This window comes from Rhopalosiphum maidis, chromosome 3 (assembly GCF_003676215.2).
Source record: "Rhopalosiphum maidis isolate BTI-1 chromosome 3, ASM367621v3, whole genome shotgun sequence".
Lineage (NCBI taxonomy): Eukaryota > Metazoa > Arthropoda > Insecta > Hemiptera > Aphididae > Rhopalosiphum > Rhopalosiphum maidis.
This window is the reverse complement of record NC_040879.1, coordinates 32,326,249-32,350,223: the sequence shown is the minus strand read 5'-3', so window position 1 is coordinate 32,350,223 and position 23,975 is coordinate 32,326,249. Positions and strand designations below refer to the sequence as shown.

The following is a 23,975-nucleotide window of genomic DNA, read 5'->3' as shown; positions in this document are numbered from 1 at the left end:
TTTTTTTTCTATTGGTCAATAATCTGGTCATAGAATAACCCATCGGTGTAATTTTTTGAAACAGTGCACTAGACTTCAGTTGACTGTCTCTTCAATTAAATCCGCGGCATAATATGGTAATTACTTGATTTTACTTATCGTCGAAATGTCTATTTACGTACAAACAAATATGGAAAAAGGATTTTTTTTGAGTTTAGATCGTTACTTATGAATCGTTGTTTATCTACAGTATACACCGTCGCGCGGCGGATGACTCTTGGCAATTTGTCTATATCATTTTTATTATTTTTAGTACGCGTTGTATCTTATTATATATCAGGAGTGACCAAATTGCGCTCCTCCGTTGACGTATGCGGCTCGCGGTCTTATTTACAAAAACCAAAATTTTAATTTTATTGCATACATTTATAAAAAAAAAAAAATGTTTTATTATTATTATTTTATAATTTCATATTTCGTAATTTCATATGATTATCGGATGTTAGTTATTTTGTATTTTTGTGGTATAAAAGTACAAATTAGATAATTTGGCTCTTGATATAATAAAATTACATTAATACATGTAACTCGTGACTCACGTACATAGTCATGTTGGCAACCCCTGTTTTATATGATATACCATTCATTCCGGATGCTGTTATGATGACAATTTTCTACCATCGATTCCAATATTGTCATTTTCCGTGACGTGTTCCTTACTGTCAGCGTGTATCCGATATCTCTATCGTTGACGTCATATAACTGGTGGACAGCGTAGAGCACGATAGTTAATGTAGGTACAGCCCAATATGTTGAAACTTAATTGAATAATTTAATAGTAGTAATAATATATTCAACTTAATTAGGAACATAAAAAACAAATTATAAGTCAATTTTTAATTAAAGTAGAGTCAAATGAGTTATATTAATAAGTTTAAGTTAACATATATTTTAACTTATTAACTCGGTAATGCCCAGCCTAGATTATTTCCTTCAAATACGCTCTTAGTTATATATTAATATATTATAAGTGTGACCTTATATTGCTCATCCAAAATACGTGTATTGCTGACAATATTGATTAAGTCACCTCGATCACGAACGTGATTACGTGGAACCTGTTAATCGCTCTGGATCTACTATTTTTATTTTTCGTAAAGGAAGATAAAAAACTAAAACCTAATAATCTATTAATCTATTCTCTCTTCGATAGTCCACAAATGTATACTTTATATACGTTCGGATATAGGGATCAAAATGATAGCTTCGTTTCATTTCGCAAATAATTGATTCAATTGTAAAATATTGTAATAAATACGAATTAAGTATGCAATGTTTGGTCATTGAATAATTTGAGCTGGAATTTTGAAATATTATGTAACGTAAATCATCGATAATTTTACAAATTAAGAATATATTTATATCATACATTAAAGCTTATAATTTAATTAAATATTTTTATGAATATTAAATGTTTAAGAAAATAACAGATATTATACTTTTTCAAAATCTAGAATCAATTATAAGGACGATAATTCATTTTTTATTGAAATGTGGTCCGTGAACTCTACACTTATTTCGTCATCATCTACATTAACTTATTATAATAATAGTGATTAATCGAGAAAAAAGTTTTAGAAAGCAGTGTTACACCTCGTATCGTTCAAAATTTAAATTTCTATACAATTATATTTTATTGCATATCATTATTTTTAAGTTAAATTAAACATTGTTTCCAACGAAACCTATTAAATTTCTTATTAATAAACAATATAGTACCGACACATATTTTAATAATTTAATTACATTTATTGTTTTAAATAGCAAATTTTATAAAATTAATTTTTTTTATTAGTTTTAAAATGTGTTCAATACAGAAAGAGAAATGTTGTACTGTGTCGGCCTGTGATCTAAATACTTCAATTAACACACGAGAAGAGTCGGTGAAGGATCTTACTAAAAAAGTAGATTGTGATAAGGAAAAGACCGCAACCGAAATCGGACAATATTACAAATGCTGTACTTTATCGCCAGTGGCACCGACTTCTTTAATCAATATCGATTGTTGTCAAAAAACTAAACCTTGCGTTAGCCATTTTTGCACAGCAGTACAAGGCGAATGTAATAATTATGAATTAACGCCGTACGGCAAAGACTTCGTTTGTAAAACAGGAAGATTAGTGAGTAAACGTTTAAAAAAAATATTGATTTTTTTCATAAAATTTAGATGTATAAAAATAAATTGAAGTGACTCATTAATATAAATTATAATTGAGTAACCAATAATTAAAATGTTATCGACTATAAAATAATATAGACCATAGCTTTGTTATTACTTATTTATTACCGACAGCAATATGATATTAATCTGATATTAATGAATTAACTGCAATAATGTTAGCAACGTTTAGTTATCTCATTAATTGTTAGAAGAGCTTATAGAACATCAGATAAAACCTACATTATATAACTGTACAATATAGAAATGCGATTTTATTTTAGATTCAAAAATGTTTATGTGTTAAGTTCAACGGCCTACAAGACACGTGCAAACATTCTGGCTGCTGTACTAAAATAGGCTGCATGAAACCTCTTTTTCCGAATTGCCCACCGGCGCGTCAATGGAAAAATGACTATATCTGCATAAAGAAGAAACCCAATCAATGTTGTTTAAATGAATAAATAAAATAAAAAAAAATAAATATGAATTATAATACTTGATAATCATACGCATTATTAAAAATATTTACAAACAGCACAAAAAAATCAGTACCTAGGTGATTTTTGATGATTATATATAGTTATATAGGCTAGTGGAGACCTCGCAAATATTTTTGAAGCATTTTTAATGATCATAGTTTCGCATTTTGTTCAAACATTTAACCATTTTGATGTAATAACTATAGTATCTAGCTAGGTATAGCCTATCGGATATTAGCAGAGGCTTTATTGTATTATATTTAATGTATGTATTATGGATTGTATATATTATTAGTGTCAGGCACGTATACAGGGGGGCTGGGGTTCAACCCCCCCACCCGAAATAATTTCGATTAACGAGGAAAAAATGTGTTTATTATGTTGTGGCATAATTTGTATTGCTAAATTTTGTAAGCCCCCCTCCCCTCCCCCGAAATTTTTTTTTGTGTACGTGCCTGATTAGTGTATAAGCATTATACTCTGAATTTGATGTACTTATTGGATTCATTTATTTGATTCAAGTGTGTGGTGTGTATTGTATAAAATTATATCGATTAAAATCTATTTATATATTATGTAAAAATCAATGGTTTTATTTGGACTCTATGGATTCAAAAACAATTGGACCGTTTTCAATAAAAGTTATATCAATAGATTCCACGAGACGAAAGACGAAGAGCGCTGGGGGATTGCTTAAAGTTTATTTTTTCAACTCATTTAGTTTGAATTAAGAGTCGGTTCATGAAAATCGATTATATTTTTGTTTATTTAAATGGTTGCCATTGGTCGCAAATTATGCTATTATAATTAGTAGAAATATAGAATATAAAAATATTTACAAATTAATATATTTTAAGAACAACTTAAAATCAAACATTTAATAATAATACTCGTAATAGTTATGAACACAATAATTTATTATTATGACAACTATGATTTTTTTTATTAACTATTATGGGCATGTTTTTGATATAAAGACATAATCATAACGATGTTATATTTACGTTGGATTTTAAGCATTAGTTGAATGGCTCAAGTTTTTTGTGTTTACATTAAAAAAAAATGTGCCCAGAAATCAGAATTAGAAGTAAAAAATCATAATATGGATCATTTTAATTGTGCACCTATATACCTATTATATATTTTAGTTGAAGCAAAAAACAAAACAAAAAACGATAGAAAGATAGTTTATTGTTTACTTTGAGTCTTTGACGAATCAGGCAATACAGTTCAAAAAGGGCATACAAGTATGTATAACACTATAACCGTATAAGTAATAGTATATTCGTATTATAAACTTTATATTAGACATTACAACGTAACCTTTGCTCTCGTCAAACAGATCACACATAGATACTTGTATTTTATAGTAGGTACTACCCAAATGATATCCAAATACGCAAATAATATCCAAACATAAATCTGACTGTTTGAAGATACATCAGCGTATTTATATTGTTAATTTTTTTTATGTTTATTAGTGATAAGTGATAACCATTAATATAGTTTTAATGAGATAACAATAAGTAGAATTCAGTTTATATTGGGTATTATATTATCAACAACAATTATACTAATTACTAATCATTAAATTTATGACGTGCCGCTTACTAAACTGTTAGGTATGCATAAAAATTATATTATGTACAATAATTATCAATTTCAAACATCGATCAGATCACCGGCCATTACAGCACTACGTGCCATTATAGCATATAATATATATATATACACACTTCAGGCTTCACTTAAATTTACTGCTTCAAATAGTAACAGCTTATAAGACAGTGTAGTGACCTCAGGTACTTGCACTACACTTGTAGTATAATTTTATCTGTGAAACAACTATCACAACTTTCTAGCCGTCCAAATTAAGCCGATTTTTAATTCACAAATTTTGGAACTCGGAGGCAGCGTTCGATCCGCGGATCCGAGCGAAAACTTGTTTTTCTTCGTTTCCGAGGACAAAGTAGTAACACACCCAGCTATATCAGAGATAATACAAAAAATAGATTCAGGGCAGTTAGAATTTCGGGGCAACAACCAATTTTATCAAATAAACAACGGAACAAATTTAATGATATTTTATAATATTAAAAAGACACACGCCATGCCACTCGAGGCAGAACAGGTTTTTAACGCGCTTATGAGCATTAAAAACATATTCCATAGATAATAAAATAGAAACGTTTTCGACCATGAAAATAGAAGGACCTACCCCACAACTGACACCAAATCTCATCGGAAACCTATCTACGATGAGTCACTACAGTTACTCAAACTTTATCTATACATTTTCCAGCCAATGATGAATATAAATTTCAATTTTCGCGAAGGTTGGTCAAATCGTTTTGGAGGAAATATCAATAACGAATTGGCCATTGCGTCGACCTGAGAGATAGAAGGACTACGGCGCTACGCTTGGATATATCCAATAAATTTGCTTACCTAATGATGATATTAAATACGTGAAATTATTTCACCTTATTAGTCCGTTAAATCTTTCAGACGTCTCCGGTGAACGAGTTTACGTATATTGACGAAGTCCGTCGTTAATAACCAGGAAATGTGCGGCTGTTTTCACCAGAGAAAATTATTCTCGCTTTCAAATTAAATAAAATTCCAAGATCGATAGTGTAATATGGGTATTATGTTCTATTTTTATCGTTTTGAAGAAAACAGTCCGTAGATAAGTACAGACAAACGGTTATGTTCTATGGTATTTTTTCTTGGATATATATGGCTAAGCTTTCGAACCCTCGCAGAAATATCGCAACCATGACAAGACACCAAGAACAATTTCTTTCCAAAGATCACGTTGATATTCTCATACAGGTATTCTGGTTGAATAAGCTTGGTTACCTTATTATAACAATAAGTGTTTCGTGATAACAGTTCATTTTACTATTTTTATGCATTTACGTTTTTCCCCTTTTTACTTTTAACGTTATAATATTTATTGACATGCTTACCTCAATAACTACTCTCTTTATTTTTACCAATTTGCCAGTTTTAGTTCACTAAACTTTTAAAGTTGACAAGTTTAATTTTTCGTGGCCTTATGTGATTCAATAAATATATACCTCGTCAAAGAAAATTGAAGAGTATTCGATTGCATTTGCATTTAATCAAGGTTTTTATACAGTAGGTAGGTTACTACTATTATATTATACTATTGTCTATTACATATTAAATGTTATTAAACATCGATCAACGTTATACCTGATAAGTAAGGCTGTGAATTTAATGCACTAAAAACTATAAGAAATGCATTTAAAATTTAAAAAACTAAATAACAAAATGCGCTTAAAATGGTCTTTAATTGAATTTTTATATTGATATTAATATATTATATGCATATAAATGTATTTAAAAGGTTTTCAAAAATTTTAATTAATGAAATTTAATTAAAAATACCAAAAAATAAACTAAAAAAGGAAAATAATATTACCTAAACAATTATAAACGTAAAAAAATACTAAATAAAAGTTTCATAAACGGATTTGTTATTACACAGTAATTCAAATTAAATACTTATATAGTTTTACAACCACCAAAAAAATGAACTTTTCTACAAATTCACAGCCCCACTGATAAGTGTAAAATATGTTCAATTATTATTACAAAACGTTCCAAATTTTTATTTAGTTTCACACAAAACATACTTTATTGAATCCACCTCTCCCTCAATTTTAAATTAACGATTAAAATGTTGACGTCATTTCACATTATTTACTTACTAAAATATAAGATGTAATCTCTAAACAGTGATTTTCCTCTTAAACAAAATTCGTAATAATTAAAATGATATAGATATAATCACATCACAATACTTTTCAGGAGAAAATGTTTATTTTATTCATAGTTGGTAAGTAAGTTTATATTTTGAACTTTTCTCTACAAATTACAGCTTATTAAATGAGATATTTCATACATCATACTTATTGTATCATACTCTTCATACTTATAATTTATAAATAACACTTTCAATACTTTTCATTTAAAATTTAGAATTCAATTTCATTGATAAAATTGCATTATCTATTTTTAAATAAAACTTATTTTAATTTTTTTTTTCTCAAGATTTATTTTTAAAAATTTGTTTAAAAAATATAATTCCATTTTGTACATTTTGTACTTTTTTTTAACACGGATTGTTTCTATATAAACAGTATAAACACTATAAACTGATCAAATAATACTTTGTCCTGTAAACATTTAAACAAAATTAGTTCTTCGCAATTTTAACGTTATCTTCGGTTCATATTACATGGCCCTATTCAACACTTATGTGGCTTCTGAAGCCTTATATTTTTAAGGGGGCAAAATTTCGTTGTCTAATATCTTCATCCTTTGCAATATCGTCTTTTTTGGTGACGAACGACATCATGCATAATGTTTTCATCATCAGTTAATATTTCATGATGCTGTATCGCTTCATCAAAGCCCCCCTCCCGATAGCCACTGTTGAATTTGATTATTCTCAACGATAGCTGTATAGCTATGGCCGTATGGGCCAACTAGTGTCTAGTCTATAAGTGGGATGAGGATAATGCTATTTTCTGGTGCGGACTAAGGTTTTTCAGTGTGAAACAATCAATATTTAATTAGGTACCTATATGACACACAAGACACAACTCACAAACGTAATCGACATATTATTTAATCAAATCTAAACGACGTACACGTGTGATATACCATCGGTATTATTGTTGTTGTGTGGGTCTACAGGATAATTTATCTCCAAATAATATAGCGATACGATAATGCTCAAGCCTTATTATAGGATTATCACGTCTTTTGAATTAGCCCGTGTTCGGGTTAATGAAACCCTATATACTCTAATATTGTTTCGCTCGCGGTTAAACATTTTATATTTCATCACTAGGTAAATAGGTAGGTACATAAACATAAATATGTATAATATGGTAGATTACTATAATTACTAAAAATCATCTTAATTCTTTATCTGTAAATATTTAATTAACTTACATTTATATTTTAGAGAAATTATTAGATCCTATAAAATAATAGTAGTTAAATTGATTGCTGTTAAATAGGTAATGTTGAAATAATTTGAAGTAGGCGTATATCAGCAAAAAAACAAATTATTAACATTTAATAATATATGCTCTACTACCTAACTACAGCGATGTATGAATGTATGATGTATCTACAGTAAAATATAACAGAACAAATGATTGAATATTAAAAATTATCTTATAAATTAAACAATTTCTTATTCATAAAACAGTACATGAAATAAGTATGGATCGTCAAAATTGTGTAGCAGATTCTTGTATTTAAAAATCGATTAACTTTTTGGAGGTTTTAACAAATAAATTCTGCGATTCTTGAAAGTATGTATTAAGATCTGAATATGTCATACAAGCTTTTTTTATAAATAGTTTATAAATAGATTATATACATTATAGGTACCTAATATTTACCATATATTGTGTTATACAATTAAACATATTATAATATCGACCTAACAATTTCTGAAAATTTCAAAAAATGTTGAGTGTTTAAAGAAAAAATCTATTTGAAACTCATTTATCTTGTCTCGAATAATAAAATAATAATTACATAATGTATCTAGATAGATAGGTATTATAATTAGTATGCCCAAAATAATTAAGAAAATATTAACCTCTCAAAAATGAAGCCCACGAATGTTTTCCCGACTTTGGTCCGCTTCTTATGAAATATTAAATAATCTATGAGTAATGAATACTTATTATGGTTACGACAGTTGATAATATCCATAATAAAAGTTGGTAACAGTGTCATAAATGATCTACCAGTAGGAATTAACAGCAGATTACAGAATGAAAATATCATTTTGTGCTTTTACAGTAGCTATTTAAAAACTATGAACTTTTGTTAAATAAATTTAGGATGATCAGTGTCTTAATTACTTTATTATCAATAATTACTAGAGAACATAGTAAAGAAATCAAGATATGGAATAATCATGGCTATGAAACAATTACACAAGTATAATTGATAAATAAATTAGATTGCTAATCAATTATAAAGCGATAATTTAATTCTGTAATTAACATAGTTAATGATTGCAGACAGTAGTTCACCAATAAATTTATAAATCATAAAAATATGGTAGATTACTTATAACATGTGATCATTATAATCTTAGATGTGTTAGGTATAGGTGTTACTAACTACCAAAAACCAATATTTAGATGTTAAGATAACTAACAATTATATTTTAACACTCTTTATGCAGAAAGTGTTTTTTTTCTCTATAATATTGTAAAACTTTGTTATGTTAGATTTGATTGTAAACAAATATATTTAATTTTAATTATGCAATTTAATATTATTTTATGTTTTTGTATATTATCTGTCAATATTATTATTTTATTTCATTAAAGGGATATTCCAACATTAATGTACACATTTGGAAAAAGTATAATCATTTAAATTTGATTAAAAAAAATTAGAAATATTTACATAAGTACACAGTAACATTAGATATATTTAAACAAAGATTTTTTTTTTATATTCTATGTATACATACAGGGTTTTTAGAATAGTCCAAAAAATTTAATTATTTGAACACTCAAAAAGTTGTTTAGCATTCTTAGGTTCCCTGTACTTGTATATGTTGTGTATATAATGTATGTATAAATAATAAATTGCATGCACATATTAATATTTTAAAATAAACAATAAATAGGCTTTCATTTAAAATAAAACAAATAAATACAAAATAAAGTATACATAAATATATTATATTGTATAAATAACTTAATGAGTAAAGTTATACAAATATATCTTCATTAACATTAGTTAAGATATTGAAACACAATAAACAGAACATAATTCAATAAACTGTTTATAAATTAAAAAAGTGGTAACAAATCGGGCTTGCTAAAATCATAATTAATTACATTTAAGTTGAGCTTGTCACACACTAGTTCTATAATAATATCATGATATTTTATTCAAAATGTGTCATGTACTAAGATTATACCAACTTGAAAAAAATAACAAATACAAAAACAGTAAAATATTTAGATGATATATTTAATTAATTTCAGTAGATAAAAATATTTTATTGAAATCTTATAAATAATATAAATTTAGGAAACAATACTGTGTTAAGATTATGAAAATATATTGGTATGTAAATATACTGGTGATGTATGTCAGTTGTACAAGTGAAAATGAGTCTGAATCAAATAAACAAATACAAATTAATTAAGGAACTTTCATAAAAGAAACTATATAATTGTGTTGGAATGAATAAATTAAGTGTATATTAAGTAAATATATAATGAAAACATCAAATAGACGAGATGAAATGTCAAATTATACAATGGTTTTAATATTAAACGAAATTGTTTGTTGAACTAATATTTAATAATCCATTGGCTGATCATTAGTTATTAGAATAAAAAATCAATGATTTTATAAAGAAAAGCCACATTAGATATTAAAAATGGCTCTCATTTTTTTCTAGTGGAACAATTAAATTTAAATTAATAGAAAAGTGAAAAATTATAATTTAATCTTAAAAGAATATTATACACATTTAATAAAATATTTAAAAAAAAAACAATAACTAAATAATATTTTTATCAGTATTTTGAACAAAATAAACTAAAATATAAAATGAAAATAATAGTAAAAATTAAAGAATATAAAGAAAAAATGTAGCATACTTATTGTCTTTTTTTTTGTATAAATGATTGACATAGTCAATATAAAGAAAAATCCAACTAAATTAAAATAACAAATTTTATTAATATTTTCATTTTTAATGCTGAAATAAAAACAATTTATATTAATATCAATATTTTTTCATTATAAAAGATATTTTTTTTTTAAATATTGCAGATATCAATTATAATTAATAAGCAGATTTAACCAAAAAATATTCTAATTCCCTAGAATAAAAGTAGTAATAAAACATTTTAAATCAATGTTAAAAAAAGTCGATTATCTGCATGAAGTCTAATAGTTTAATTTTAAACATAGAATGTCATTTGAAATTTTTATAGGAATATATTAAATAGTATATAATATGTACAAGAGTTAATTAATAATTTATAGTACACTGCTTAATGTATATGTTAAACCAATACATTGGTCATAAAAATGTTATGTATATTAATGAGATAATAATAAAATTTTAATTTGTGTGCAACTCAAAGCGTTAAAACATGTATAATAAAAAAAATCAAGGGAAAATATAAAGAACATAAGTTACATGTATATTTTGATAAATAATATTAAAGTTTTAGAAATATTATACGAAGGATTAGCGTGAAATATAAGTTAAAACTCACAACAATGTTTTTATATAATTAATAAAAATAAATAGGTATGCTTAAAAAACAAGCTAAATAAATATTAGGGTTTATAGCACTACTTTGGCTTATTTTAAGTAGTTCTATTTGAAAATTTATGCTTGAAAACATAATACTTTGAAACAACTTACTATCTAATCTATTCTATAACAGATCAGATATTATATCAATAGTAGTGTAATAAATTATGATAAAAATCCAATTTACAGCATATACATACATACATACATACATACATACAAACATACATACATACATACATACATACATACATACATACATACATACACACGGACACACACACACATACACTTGTATTTAGTAAATAAAAGTGGATAAATTCAGTACACTGCTGTTTTTTTCATGTCATCAATACAATGTTCTTTGAGAGCTGGCAATAATGAAACTAAAGTCCGATCCAACCATGCTATAGGGTTAGGATACATGAATCCGCCTTCAAAGAATCCAAGGTGACCTCCATGCATCAGTTCCATATATAATATATTATCTTTTGATTCTAAAACATACATATAAATACAACTTGAATAATAAAATTATTATCACAATAATATATTAAAGTGAACTTAAATGTAATAGAGCTGTATATAACAGAAACAGAATTTGCAACGACAATAAGACATTTATGACATAACTTTATCATTTTATAGACACAATTTGAGTTAAAAAGTATGTAATCTTGTGTTACGAAAATATAGAACAAATATTGGTTCTTTTATTAGCTGTATTATAGATTTATAAGATAGCTAATAATAAAAGCAAATAAAACAAACAAGTTTCATCAAAAATGTAACAGAAATTAATATTATTAGTACAATAATACAACTTCTTTTTCATTAAAAGCATACTATTTGTATGAGTATCTTGTCAAAACTTTATCTATATTAATTGTATTTTAAAACAACAAGTTTAATTCAATGTATAAACTATTAACTAATATAATTTAATGAGTTAAAAATCAAAAATTACTAGTTACTTTTAAAAAAATGTATGGGACATAACATGTAAAATTGCAGAAAAACCAACTGCATAATAATTAATTAATATTAGTAATTTCTAAAAGTATTATTACCTACTAATACTACTAATAAGCTCTTTATATTTCTTTTTTATCCACAATTTAAGCAACAACTATAAATTTAATGAAATAATTTACATTTGAAAAATAGGTTTTTAAATTTATATCTTTAATTAAAATAATAACTTCTAACTAAAATTATTATTTTCATCAACTAAATAAGAAATTAATTTATATTTCATCTTACTTAGTTTTTATATTAACATAACTTAACTTTAAATGACCACTTTGTCCAGCTTTGTGCAAATAACACATATGATAATATAATTTATATTAAATGTTTAAATATTTAAAAATAATGGAAAAAAACCCTAGTTTAGATTATATTGTTTAACAAACATAAACTATTATCTCACTTGCAAAATTTTGAATAGGTATCAATAAATCTTCTGGCACCAATGGATCATCTCTTGAGTTAATAAATATCATTGGTGTTTTTAAATTGTTTATGTAATGCAAGCAACTTGACCATCGGTAAAACTCATGAAGGTTTTTAAAATTATTGACTTTTCTATAAAATAAAATTTAAAAATGTATTAACTAAATGCATTATTTATTGAATTAAAAATACTAAAAATATTAAATCAAGTTTAAATCTTAAATTAAAAATTGTTATTGAGTTGACTCTAATTATTACAATACTTCCTCTTTCTTTCATATATTTTTAATTTATTTTTAAATATAAGTACAAAAAAAAATATTTATAGAATGTAATTGATATGTAATATAATGTTATCCTTGGTATGTATATCAAACTACAAATTATTTATATTATTTAAAAATACAGTGAAACCTGACTTAACCTTATACCAGTATATAATGGACACTAATCCAAGCAAACAAAATGAAATTCATGATTAATAGATAGAAATTACAGTGTATTTAAACCATAAAATAAGATTATCTAAGTTTATAATTTTGACCAGTCTATAAAGCACCTTTACTATCGTGAACATGAAAATTAATATTTCTCCCCGATAAGAAAACTAAGTTTAAACTCAACTAATATAATTGTATATGTATGTACATACTGCATAAGAGTCGCCAGTTGCAACAATAAAATACACAATTATTTATCAAGACACAGATTAAATACATACCTCTTGTATCATCAATAACAATAACATCAATTGTGTATATTTATAATTACATTTATATTATGTTTGTACTTATATATATAAATATATACTGTTTTTTTTTCATAAAATAAATACTTAAACATATCTACAACAAGCACTGTTTCTAGTTCTGATAACTATCCATTATATTCAGGTTTCACTGTAATAAAACTAAAAAAAAAATGTTAAAATAAAAATTATGATTATTAGTTTTAGACATTGTCCATCATTTTAAATTAAATCAACTTAATTAAGCCATAGTAAACTATTAGGTACACAAATTAATCTGATATTTAATTGGTTAAATTTGATAAACATCATGGTAGGTAATATATAATTATTGTCTATAATCCATTAAGTGTTAAAATGTTGAATTGTTCTTAAAATCATATATGTTAATTATTATATTGTATACATGATATTATTCAAGAATTGTTACAATAATGTAAGTTGGATTATTTATTTTATATAGTAAGACTTTTACTTATGTTATAATTGTTACTGAGTACATGTTAAACACTTTTGATTTTTAGTCTTATTCTTGTTAAGTGTTGATTAAACCTAATATAGTGGATTCCTATAATGTTGACACGTTTGGTCCCGCCCTGTTTGCCCATAAAAACCGAAATTAGTTAAAAAAAAATTAAAAATTATAATATCAAAAAAAGTTAACTGCAAACTTTCTGCAAAAAAAAAATGTACTTTTGTAAAAAAACACCAGGATGATGGGGAAAATATTTAAAAAAATATTCAAGTGAAATTTTAATAAAATAAAGTGTGTAGTTTTTCACTTTGCACAACAATGATATTTTCAGTCGTTAATTTTTCATCCGAAATTCACAATTTTACCGCTAGGTAGATGTACCTTACATCAAAATTGTTTCGCCTATTGTGTCCAATCTGGCTGTATATGCAGTAACGTTGTAATTTTATTTCAACAATAGAAATTATGAAAAACTAATTTGTGCTATTTTTGGTAAAATAGGTTTTAAGGTTTAAATGGTAATGCTTTTTATTTCTTTCGATAAATACAATCTCACGGATACAACAAAACCCTATTAAATTAGTAATTTTTAAATACATATGTGTATATTTTAACACAACGATAAAATAAAAATTGACCACATAAACTGAATAGAGTACCCATATGTCATGGGTTTTTTTAACCTTGTTAATATAAATTTATATTGGGACCAGACCATTTTGCCTATATTAAACGGATGCCCATATTAACTGGTGCCCATATTAGGCAAAATCCACTGAATTGAAAATTCTATTAGTTTAATCTAAAGGAAAACATACTATACTCCGGCCCACGAGAGACCACTACTGGACGGCAACCAAAATTTTTCCGTTCTCGTGCATTCCCACGTATTAACGGCGGCACCTCAATCATTTGTATGCGTGAAGGAGTAGTGCTTTCTAGTGGGCCGGAGTATATAACAATAATATTCTTTATAAAATTAATATAATTAATTACTAATAGTTGTGTATACTAGTGATATTATTTATTGATATTACCATCTTTTTTTGTTTTTATTATATTAAATTAGTTTTGAATTCAATTTAATTCCATTAATGTTATTAAGTATTTTTACAAATTTAGCTGATAAAAAGTTATATATCATTTTGCGGTAATGTTTATTTGTTTAAATAAGTAGTATTGATTGTTTTGTATGCAATTTTACTCTTTTGTTAATTTTATGGATATTACACTTTATTTTATAATTAAAAAAAAAAGAATTAGCTATGTAAATAATAAGATATTAGGTTTGATTTTTGAATATTACTTTCAATTAAATAAATAAATAAAAAAATCTTTGTGACAAGTTATAATATAAACTTTAAAATATATAAAAAAGATAATTTAAATAATTATAAGTATAAAATTTAGGTTTTTTAATTAGAAAGACTTTTACTGTTAGAACCATAAAAAAAATTTAAATATTTGTATAATATTTATTTATCTGTAAAATATCTAAGCTGTGGATAATTCCGGCATTATTAAAATAAAAACTACCCTCAGTCATCTAATTAAGTATTCAAAAACAAGATATTTATAAGTAAGCAATAACAATTAATCAATTACCTTATTGAGATTATATTAAATTAAAATAAAAATAATTAAATTTAAAAAAAAAGGAAATGAAATTTAATGATCATTTTTATAGAAGAAATTTGTAACTATTTACTCTTAACTAAGTAAATTAAATTTAAAAATAATACCTACTTATTAGAGACAATACATCTTTCAAAAAAAAATCATAAACAATAGGCATATTAATTTAATTTATAAAATATCAATAAAAAACTGGAAAACCAGACTTTTAAACATCAAGTATAAATAAAAATATTGATATATAAATATTACTTACATTAAATATATATATATTAATATATACTATTCCATAAGTTAATCTAAAATTTTACCTGGTATAAGCATCATCAAGTTCAGGTAATGTAGCAGCAGATATTATATCTTTTTCAATTAATGAATATTGTTCTTTAATATCGTCTGCCAATAGTTTACTTCTATGTTTCAAAATTAAAGCTTTTATTGCTTCTGTTAATGCATACAAATAAAGTCTTCGGAAGTTTTGCCAATGCAATAAAACACCAGTTGCCCTAAATAATTAATACATATTACATAGTTTTTTTCTTTTATTTTTGTTCTTAAAGATTAAGAATCTATTATCCAGTTTATGGACTAGTTTATACATGAAATGGTTAAATCTAAAATTAGACTTTTAATTAATCAATTTAATAAATAATATTTTAATGTACCTAAAAAAAAATTAAAAAAATACATACAACAGATTAAATAAATAATAATAATTTTGCTTACTTCAATGCATCATATGGTTGACATATAGATACTCCAGCAATAACACTACTTGGCCTATTATGACGAGATTCTCCAAGGTATTTAGTAACCAGGTTACCACCCATACTATATCCAATAACTATAATTTTAGTATTAGGATAATGTTCTGATAAATTACAAAGCATTACATGAAGATCATCTGTGTGACCTATAAATGAACATTATTTTTAATTCATTTGAATACAACATAGGCAGTTTACATTGAAATAATTGTATTAATAGTATAAGTTTTTGATAGATGAAAAATATATAACTGTTTATTTATTTTTATATTCAAAAACAAATGAAAACAATTTTTTATTTCTACTGTTGGTTTTATAATTAAGGATAATCAAGAATTACAAATAACTTCCTTATGTTTCTACATAGTATGCAGAAACCAAATTTAGTTGATAATTCAGGACAATCAATGAGGTTGTTCGAAATATTGTAAACTAACATAATATCTGCTAATTTACATTTTGTACAGTGAGTCTATGCTTTAGAAGTTTTCAACAACATTAACAGTATCTCTAGTGATATGTATTATATTAAATACATAAACAATTCTTTTCAAAAACTTAAATTGTACATTACAAAGATCATTTATATATTTTAACCAAACTAGTGAACCAAATTGCACTCACTTTGGAACCATACTATTTGTGTCTATTTACCATAAGTCCAATAAGCAGTAACTTATATACATAATATATAATAATAATTATTATTTAATATTAATAAAAACAAAAAACAAAAAATATAAGTGTTATATTATTTTTATTATTTATGTTTGAGTTTTACTTTTTCAAACACAATTTATAATTTATTTATCTATTGAAAATATTGAAATTAATAATACAATTTTAATTTTTACTTCAACTATAAATTATAATTTTTTTTATAGATACTAAAATATTTTTACCATATGTGAATATTCTAGAAGCGGTAACAGGAACATTATGCAAAGCTCCAACATGATTAAGAACTGCACATCTATAGCCTTGATTTTGAGTATAATTAACAAATGTTCGAATATAATCACTCTCCGAAGAGTTACAAATTCCAGGAACTATAACTACAGTTATGCCCTCTAAAAATAATTAACAAAATATTTTAATTTCTATAATAATTTAATTTAAACTAAAATAAATTAAATGTAATATTTTAATAACAAACCTAACTCTGGTTCATTAAAAGTTGGCTTAAACAGATCATATGTTAAAGTAGTTCCATCATCAAGATTTAAGAATTTTCTGTCTCCTTTGGGGCATGGGCACCTCACTCTACCAAAAACACTGTACAAAATAGTTTGAACATGACCACTGAATCCCCACAATCTAGTTGGTACATATCTGAAATAAAATTAATAGTTGTTTAGTAATAAATAAAATATTAATATGAAAAGATAAGTATAGGTAAGCACAATAAAACAATTAAAAAAAATTAAATACCTAACTACAAACAAAAAATTAAAACATGAAAACAAATTACGATTTATGAGTACTATCAAGTACTTATTTGATGAGAAATTTATTATTACACACACACACACATATATATATATTGTATTTAATTTAACCCAATTCAAATGTACTTGTATTAATAATATATTTTTACATGATTAATTTAGATAATTTATTACGGATATAAGATGTAGTTGTTTCTGTTTGTGCTTTAATATGGAATTACCATTAATTGATACAATCACTCAAAAAATGCATTTTGTTTGGCTCTTGATTATGTTCACCAAGATATTAATCTTTATAAAAAAAAAATAGACAAAACATTATTATTTTTTTGTAAGGCTTTATGAAAATAAAATAACCAATTTTATCATATTAATAGGTACCTATTTAAATAGTTATATCATTTAAGTAAAATTAACTAAATACATAATGTTAACATTTATTTGATACAAAAACTTTATTTAATGAAGCAAAATTCTGATAAAAATATCTAGTCTTAAATGTAGATATGGTTGTACCAATATTATTACATGTACTCTGTATAATATACAGGTATTAAAATATTGATAAGTATGATATTGTCAAAACTTTAAATTTAATTTAAATTATTTAATTTATAATTTTTGATCAACATGAGTCCAACAGTATTTGTTCATAAAGATTCTTATTAACCTATAAACCAATCATATACAAAATGGAAAGATTATAGTATAGTATAATTAAACTTTAAATGTAAATGCATTAAAGTAATACATTTAATAACTCTATAGATTATTTTAATTAGATCAAACAACATCTACTAAATTAAAATTTTAAAAATTTAACTAGGTAAATGCCTAATATAAAAGTGGATAATACACAGATAAGTTGTTATCTAGTAATTGATTGAATGAAAGGTTAGCAAAGGCTATTAGAAAAAATACCTTTCTTACATAAGAACTCAATAATAACTCTTAAAAGATAAAAAATATTTTATAATTATGAACACTCATTGGCTTTACTTCTGTAGAAAAATGTTACAACATGAAATACATTAACTTCTATTTCTTGTGTCAATTTAAATATTTATAAAATAAAAAGTGTAAGTGTTGTTTAACCAAAATAAATAAATCCATATTCCAGTGACATAGCCAGGGGAAAGCTGAGGGCTAAAGCCCTCCTCCCTCCAAATATTAAGACAATTTAAAAATGATTTTAATTTTTAATGATCTATGAAAATCAATACATAAATCTTAAATTATATTTTACAAAAATTGATCAGCCCTCCCCCAAAAAAAATCCAGGCCACACCATGGCCATATTCTCTAATCATTAGAGTCTAATGTAAACAAATTATTATCTAGCCCTGATTAAAACAGATTTAGACTTGCATAGTATGTAATTTAAGGTCACGATATTATATACAGTTTGATGTGTAAAAAAATTATGTTAAATAGATATTCATAAGACATGTGTTTTTCGATTGTTATTTTATTTTAAACATTTGTGAAGTTTACATATTGCAATAATTATCATATTAAATACTCATACCTACATAATTGCTATTCACAAATATAGAACTTATTTTAATTTATATTTGTTACTTTACACCTAATAACTAAAAACCATGATATTATTAAACATTTTAACTTTTAAGTGAGATATTAGCACTTATTTATATTTATATTAATTATAAATACATTTATTAACACAAATACATGAATAATAATTCATTCAATAATAAATAATAACTTAATTATGTAGTACATAGTAACATCATTATTATTTTTAATGTTTATTTGAATTGAACCAATTTTTATAGTACTAATACGAGTGCTAAGTGATAATTTTTTTTTAATGACACGTACAAAAAGACAATTTGAAGTAAGTTATTATTGTTTTTTATGTTACAACATATTTTAGGTAGATACTGCTTGGTTGACATTTTAATCATTAATAATAAAAATTTTAGTGACATCATCGCTTATTATATTCTTATCTGGATGGATATGAATAGTAAAATATTAAAGGTATGACTAATATTTATAATACCACCACAAATAAAAAACACCCATTTTACCTATTCAATATTGTACAATAACTCAATTCATTTATTTTTTTACTTTTATATACTTACATGGAAATTAAACATCAATATTTTAATAAAGAGGTAAATAATTATTTCAATCTCAAAGAAAATGAACCATTTCCTAATTTTAAAAATATACCTACAAATAAAATAAAACAAATATCCATACTATATAATTATAATTATTTGGTTATCTAACTGAATAATTATTAAGGAACTGTAGGATGAGTAATTTATTTAATTATTAAATAACTTATCTAATAGGTGTTCAACATAAAAACTGTAAGATCATGTAATTTACTAATAGCGTATAAGTAGGATTTGGAGTTTCTTGCAATTGCTTTTTTAAAAAATAATTTGATTGAAAGATTATTTTCATATACCTATATAATTGCATTTTGTATCATACTGGTTCCAATAAAATAAACAAACTATGTATAAAACATAAATAATAAGTAAGTGGGCTAAAAATGCACATGAAAAAAGAAATGTAGTTTTAGGTAGCCTTCAATTTTTATCAATAAAGTTTAATTGTTAATTGTTAAAGCATTTAATCAACTAAAAAAAAAAAAAATGTTATTTTAAATTTGCAATTTAAAATAGTTTGACTTATATACCTATATAACTAATTTAATTCATTAGAAGTCCATAATATTTCTTTAACCTAGGAACCATCTAATTAAACTAAAAACCTTCTCAATGTATGACTACTATAAAAATGTAAAATTTAACAATGATATTTTGATTAAAACATGTAAATTATAGTATTATAGATTATTAGAAATAAATGAAAAGTAATTTAACCAATTATAGACTAGTAATTAAATATGTACTATGATTAATTAGTACAAATAATTATATAAATACCAACTAATTAGATAGTAATTACCTCGGTAATTATTGATTAAACCCACTACAAAAAAAAAATAATACTTAGGAAAAAGATAAGATATTTATCATTTTAATATTTAAATAATAATTTCATATTATCATAGGTATTATATTAATATATGAGGTCATATGGATAATTAGACATAAGTGTTAGAAATGTAACATGGAGATAAGTAGTCTAACATGTAAGTATTCTACGGAGTATCCTATTATAATAGGTACCTAAGTATATTATTAATCATTGATACCATCAAAAAATTATAAGTTTAGGTTGTATATTTAATAATTTAGATACTTACATATTAGTATTCATAAATTGTTCTATTTTTTATATTACCTAATATAAATATTATATGAATATGTAAGACTCGTGTAAAATAGTTACATATAATAAGAAAAATGAAATAAGATCAAAATGGAAAAATGTCTATAATAGGTTGTGCCTAACTATTCATTAGGTATACCTAGTATTTTATATGTATAGACATGAGTAATAGGTAAAGTATACCTTGGAAGGTACATACAAATACTGATGAATAATAATTAGATATCACTGATCATAAAATAATACATGTACCTAACATAGCTGGTTAAATAGATGAGACCTAGGTAATTTTAAATTAATTTTTTTTTTTTTTAGTAGATTTAACACAATACTTGAACACTTAGATACCTAAATCAAAATTACTAATTTATTCCAAAAAAATTCATAAACTTCATGACAAGGTGTATAAATTAAGTAAGCTCCTCAGTAAACTCATAGTTGTAATAATGAATCAAAGATAATCTAACAATAATTGTCAATATTAGTCGCAATAGAGGTAACCCATCAATTACAAGAAATTATAACAAAAGAGCAGGAAGTTAATAAACAATGGATATCAATGGTTTCTAATTAAAGTGAACAAATTATATTTAAATAGAACACAACACTTAAACATTATTAGGCAGATTTTTAACTCATATCAGAACTAGTACATGATATCATCTGATTGTATATTATTATAAATTTCACGTGAAATTGTAGGCACTACGTGCGTTTGTCAGTCATTACATATAATCGAGTAGCCCGGACACCACTATTGGCAGTATTTCGATTACTCCCGCCCCCCTGCTTTCAAACTTTCAAAGTCAAAGAAAATCGAGCTGTCTTGCAGCAAGTGTCCATAAACAGACGAGTTGGATAGGTACTCGTGTCGGCGTTGGACAAGTATGTACTTACGGCTCTTCGAGTTGGGGTGCGAATTTGAGCACTCTGTTGAGGAACTGTTTGTCCCTGCAAAAGAAGGACGGCTTCTGAGGTTGGCTGGACACGTTGAGCATGCGAAACACGACGATGATGAAAACCGCGATGGCAGTCAAAACGGCCACAGACATGTTCAGCACACCGCTGTCGTTCGTTCACCTGGGCTCGGCTGAGATCAGTGGTTGTGGTGACGTTGTCGTCGGCGGGAGCAGAGCGACATGGAGAGGATCTCGCGTCGGTGAAACACGGATCTGACGTTCGGAGCTGCCGAAACACGTCGGATCGCGGTCGAGTGCGTCTTCCGAAAAGCGGTGTTCGCGACGTGCGGGCGGGCGGGTGGTCGGCAGTGGTCGTTCTGAGCAGCCCTCGCGACACAGACACGGGTCGGTCCTCTGTGTCGACGACGGTGAATACACAATAATGGCCAATAGTGTGTGGAAAAATATCAAGTCGGATGGGTATTTTGGGCGGGAAAAGTCGATAGAAGGTAAAGTGGGTACCGCCTACGGTGTGCGGGCGACGTGAATTATTCAAAAGTTTGCGGAACGTACACGATGAACGCACACGGCAAACACGCACGCACACGATACACACACGCGCCCGCGCGCACGCTATCACACACAGACGACACACACACGCGCGCGCGCGCGCTCTTTGCACTATATAGTCACCACCGGTCGGCGGTCGGTCGGCGCGCGCGTCCTCGGTTTACGTGATGCACACACACACCGCCGCCGTACGGTTCGGTTTTTTTTTCGACTGTTTGATCTCTCAGTCTCTCCGATTGATCAAACACTCTGCTGCGGAGTCGTGCACTTTGTATTATTCAAATGTAACATGAATACACATAACACATAGATCATATTATATTATCTATAATATGTACATGTGTAATAATACCGTGTCGGAGAGCGATAAAGTCGAAAGAGATAACCGGCGTGGTCGTTATCAATTATGTATCCGCTGATAGTACATAACGATATTATAATAATAATATATAAATATACGTGACGACGGGGTATAGTCGTGTGTGTGTGTGCGTGTGCGCGCGTGTTCCTAAGAATAATATTCGCAAAACACACAATAACGATATTATTATTATTATTATCATTATTTTCGAGTCGATAACGCGCGAGAGATAGCAGTCGTCGTTTTTGCGGTGGGGCGTGGCGGGGTCACGCGAATTTTGGACTGACGCGCCCGCCGCCGGTATGCGAACGCCGAATCCGCTGGAAAACGTCGAAAGAATAACATCATTAGTCATTCCGATTACCTACATTTTTTGAACATAAAATAATAATATGTATGAAGTGCCCAATGTCGGCGCGTTATTGACCACGGACGAACGGCCGTCGGCCGACCGACCGAAAACACCGACCCAGTGGCGGGAGGTCGAGGTTCACGCCGTTCCATACACTAATATGTTTATCATTGATATTATAATATTGTTCGTGATTTATTTTAATCCATGACCAAATCGCCATCGCAGTTTTCCTCCGAAAGTCCGAAAAAATACGTTTCTCCCGCAGACACACTAATACAATATTATGTCTATGGTTTCTCCTCCGGGAGGCTATTTTATACGCCGGCTAGATAGCGCTATCGCACCCTTCCGTTCGGCGCATTTCAATGCCGATTATTTTCTTCTCTTATTTTATTTTTTCCCCCCCATTCGTGCGTTTTCATTATTCAAACTTTTTCTCTCCTCCGCGGCCGGCGCGCAAACCCTATTGCGTGGCGTTTTCGATACGCGCATTATATCGATTTTATTTCGTACATATGCACGCGCACACTCGCACCGCATTATACATATTAGACGTAGTACGTACCTATAGATACCGACAAACGCGTGCGCACCGACGTACTATTATATTCTATTACGCAGTGCTCGACTTGGCAAAATTATAGTAGGAGGACTCTGTTAACTTTTAAAAAAAGAGCGTCCCCATCACTTGTTAAACGTTACTAAGTCGCGGGGGCTACCTCTTTACGTAATATGAAAAATATTTATAAATAATCAAACTAAAAAAAAAAAAAACACTATAAATATTATATTGTATATTTTAGATATAACTAATAAAATAACAAACTCAAAACTAACTAAATAAAAAACCATTCATTTTAACTATTTATTTAAATAGTTCCATAATTTATCATAAGACGTATATTCTAGGATGCAATAGTAGTTAGAACAAATATAATGTGG

The 23,975-nt window shown here is 26.5% G+C and overlaps 2 protein-coding genes across 2 annotated transcripts; one reads left to right on the top strand and one right to left on the bottom strand.

Annotated features, from left to right (window-relative positions):
* The first annotated feature begins 1,841 nt into the window (after positions 1–1,841).
* LOC113557901 lies at positions 1,842–2,661 on the top strand. Its single transcript, XM_026963443.1, has 2 exons — positions 1,842–2,159; positions 2,482–2,661. Exons 1-2 carry the CDS (start codon positions 1,842–1,844, stop codon positions 2,659–2,661), a joined length of 498 nt encoding a protein of 165 aa, XP_026819244.1.
* Positions 2,662–10,968: 8,307 nt separating this feature from the next.
* LOC113555878 (abhydrolase domain-containing protein 2) lies at positions 10,969–22,591 on the bottom strand. The gene is made up of 7 exons (XM_026960470.1): positions 21,746–22,591; positions 17,275–17,450; positions 17,021–17,188; positions 16,078–16,264; positions 15,663–15,857; positions 12,471–12,625; positions 10,969–11,535 (listed from the first exon to the last, which is right to left on the bottom strand). Exons 1-7 carry the CDS (start codon positions 21,898–21,900, stop codon positions 11,360–11,362), a joined length of 1,212 nt encoding a protein of 403 aa, XP_026816271.1. The 5' UTR covers positions 21,901–22,591; the 3' UTR covers positions 10,969–11,359.
* Between the last annotated feature and the right edge of the window lie 1,384 nt (positions 22,592–23,975).

Bases quoted from the DNA above. Each gene is read 5' to 3' on its own strand.
- LOC113555878 (XM_026960470.1), bottom strand. From the start codon at position 21,900: ATGTCTGTGGCCGTTTTGACTGCCATCGCGGTTTTCATCATCGTCGTG. The intron at 15,858-16,077 runs GTAAGCAAAATT...TTAATTATTTAG, and splicing joins CAACCATATGATGCATTGAA to GGCAACTGGTGTTTTATTGC. The intron at 12,626-15,662 runs GTAAAATTTTAG...TTTATTTTATAG, and splicing joins CTTGATGATGCTTATACCAG to AAAAGTCAATAATTTTAAAA.
- LOC113557901 (XM_026963443.1), top strand. From the start codon at position 1,842: ATGTGTTCAATACAGAAAGAGAAATGTTGTACTGTGTCGGCCTGTGAT. The intron at 2,160-2,481 runs GTGAGTAAACGT...ATTTTATTTTAG, and splicing joins TTTGTAAAACAGGAAGATTA to ATTCAAAAATGTTTATGTGT.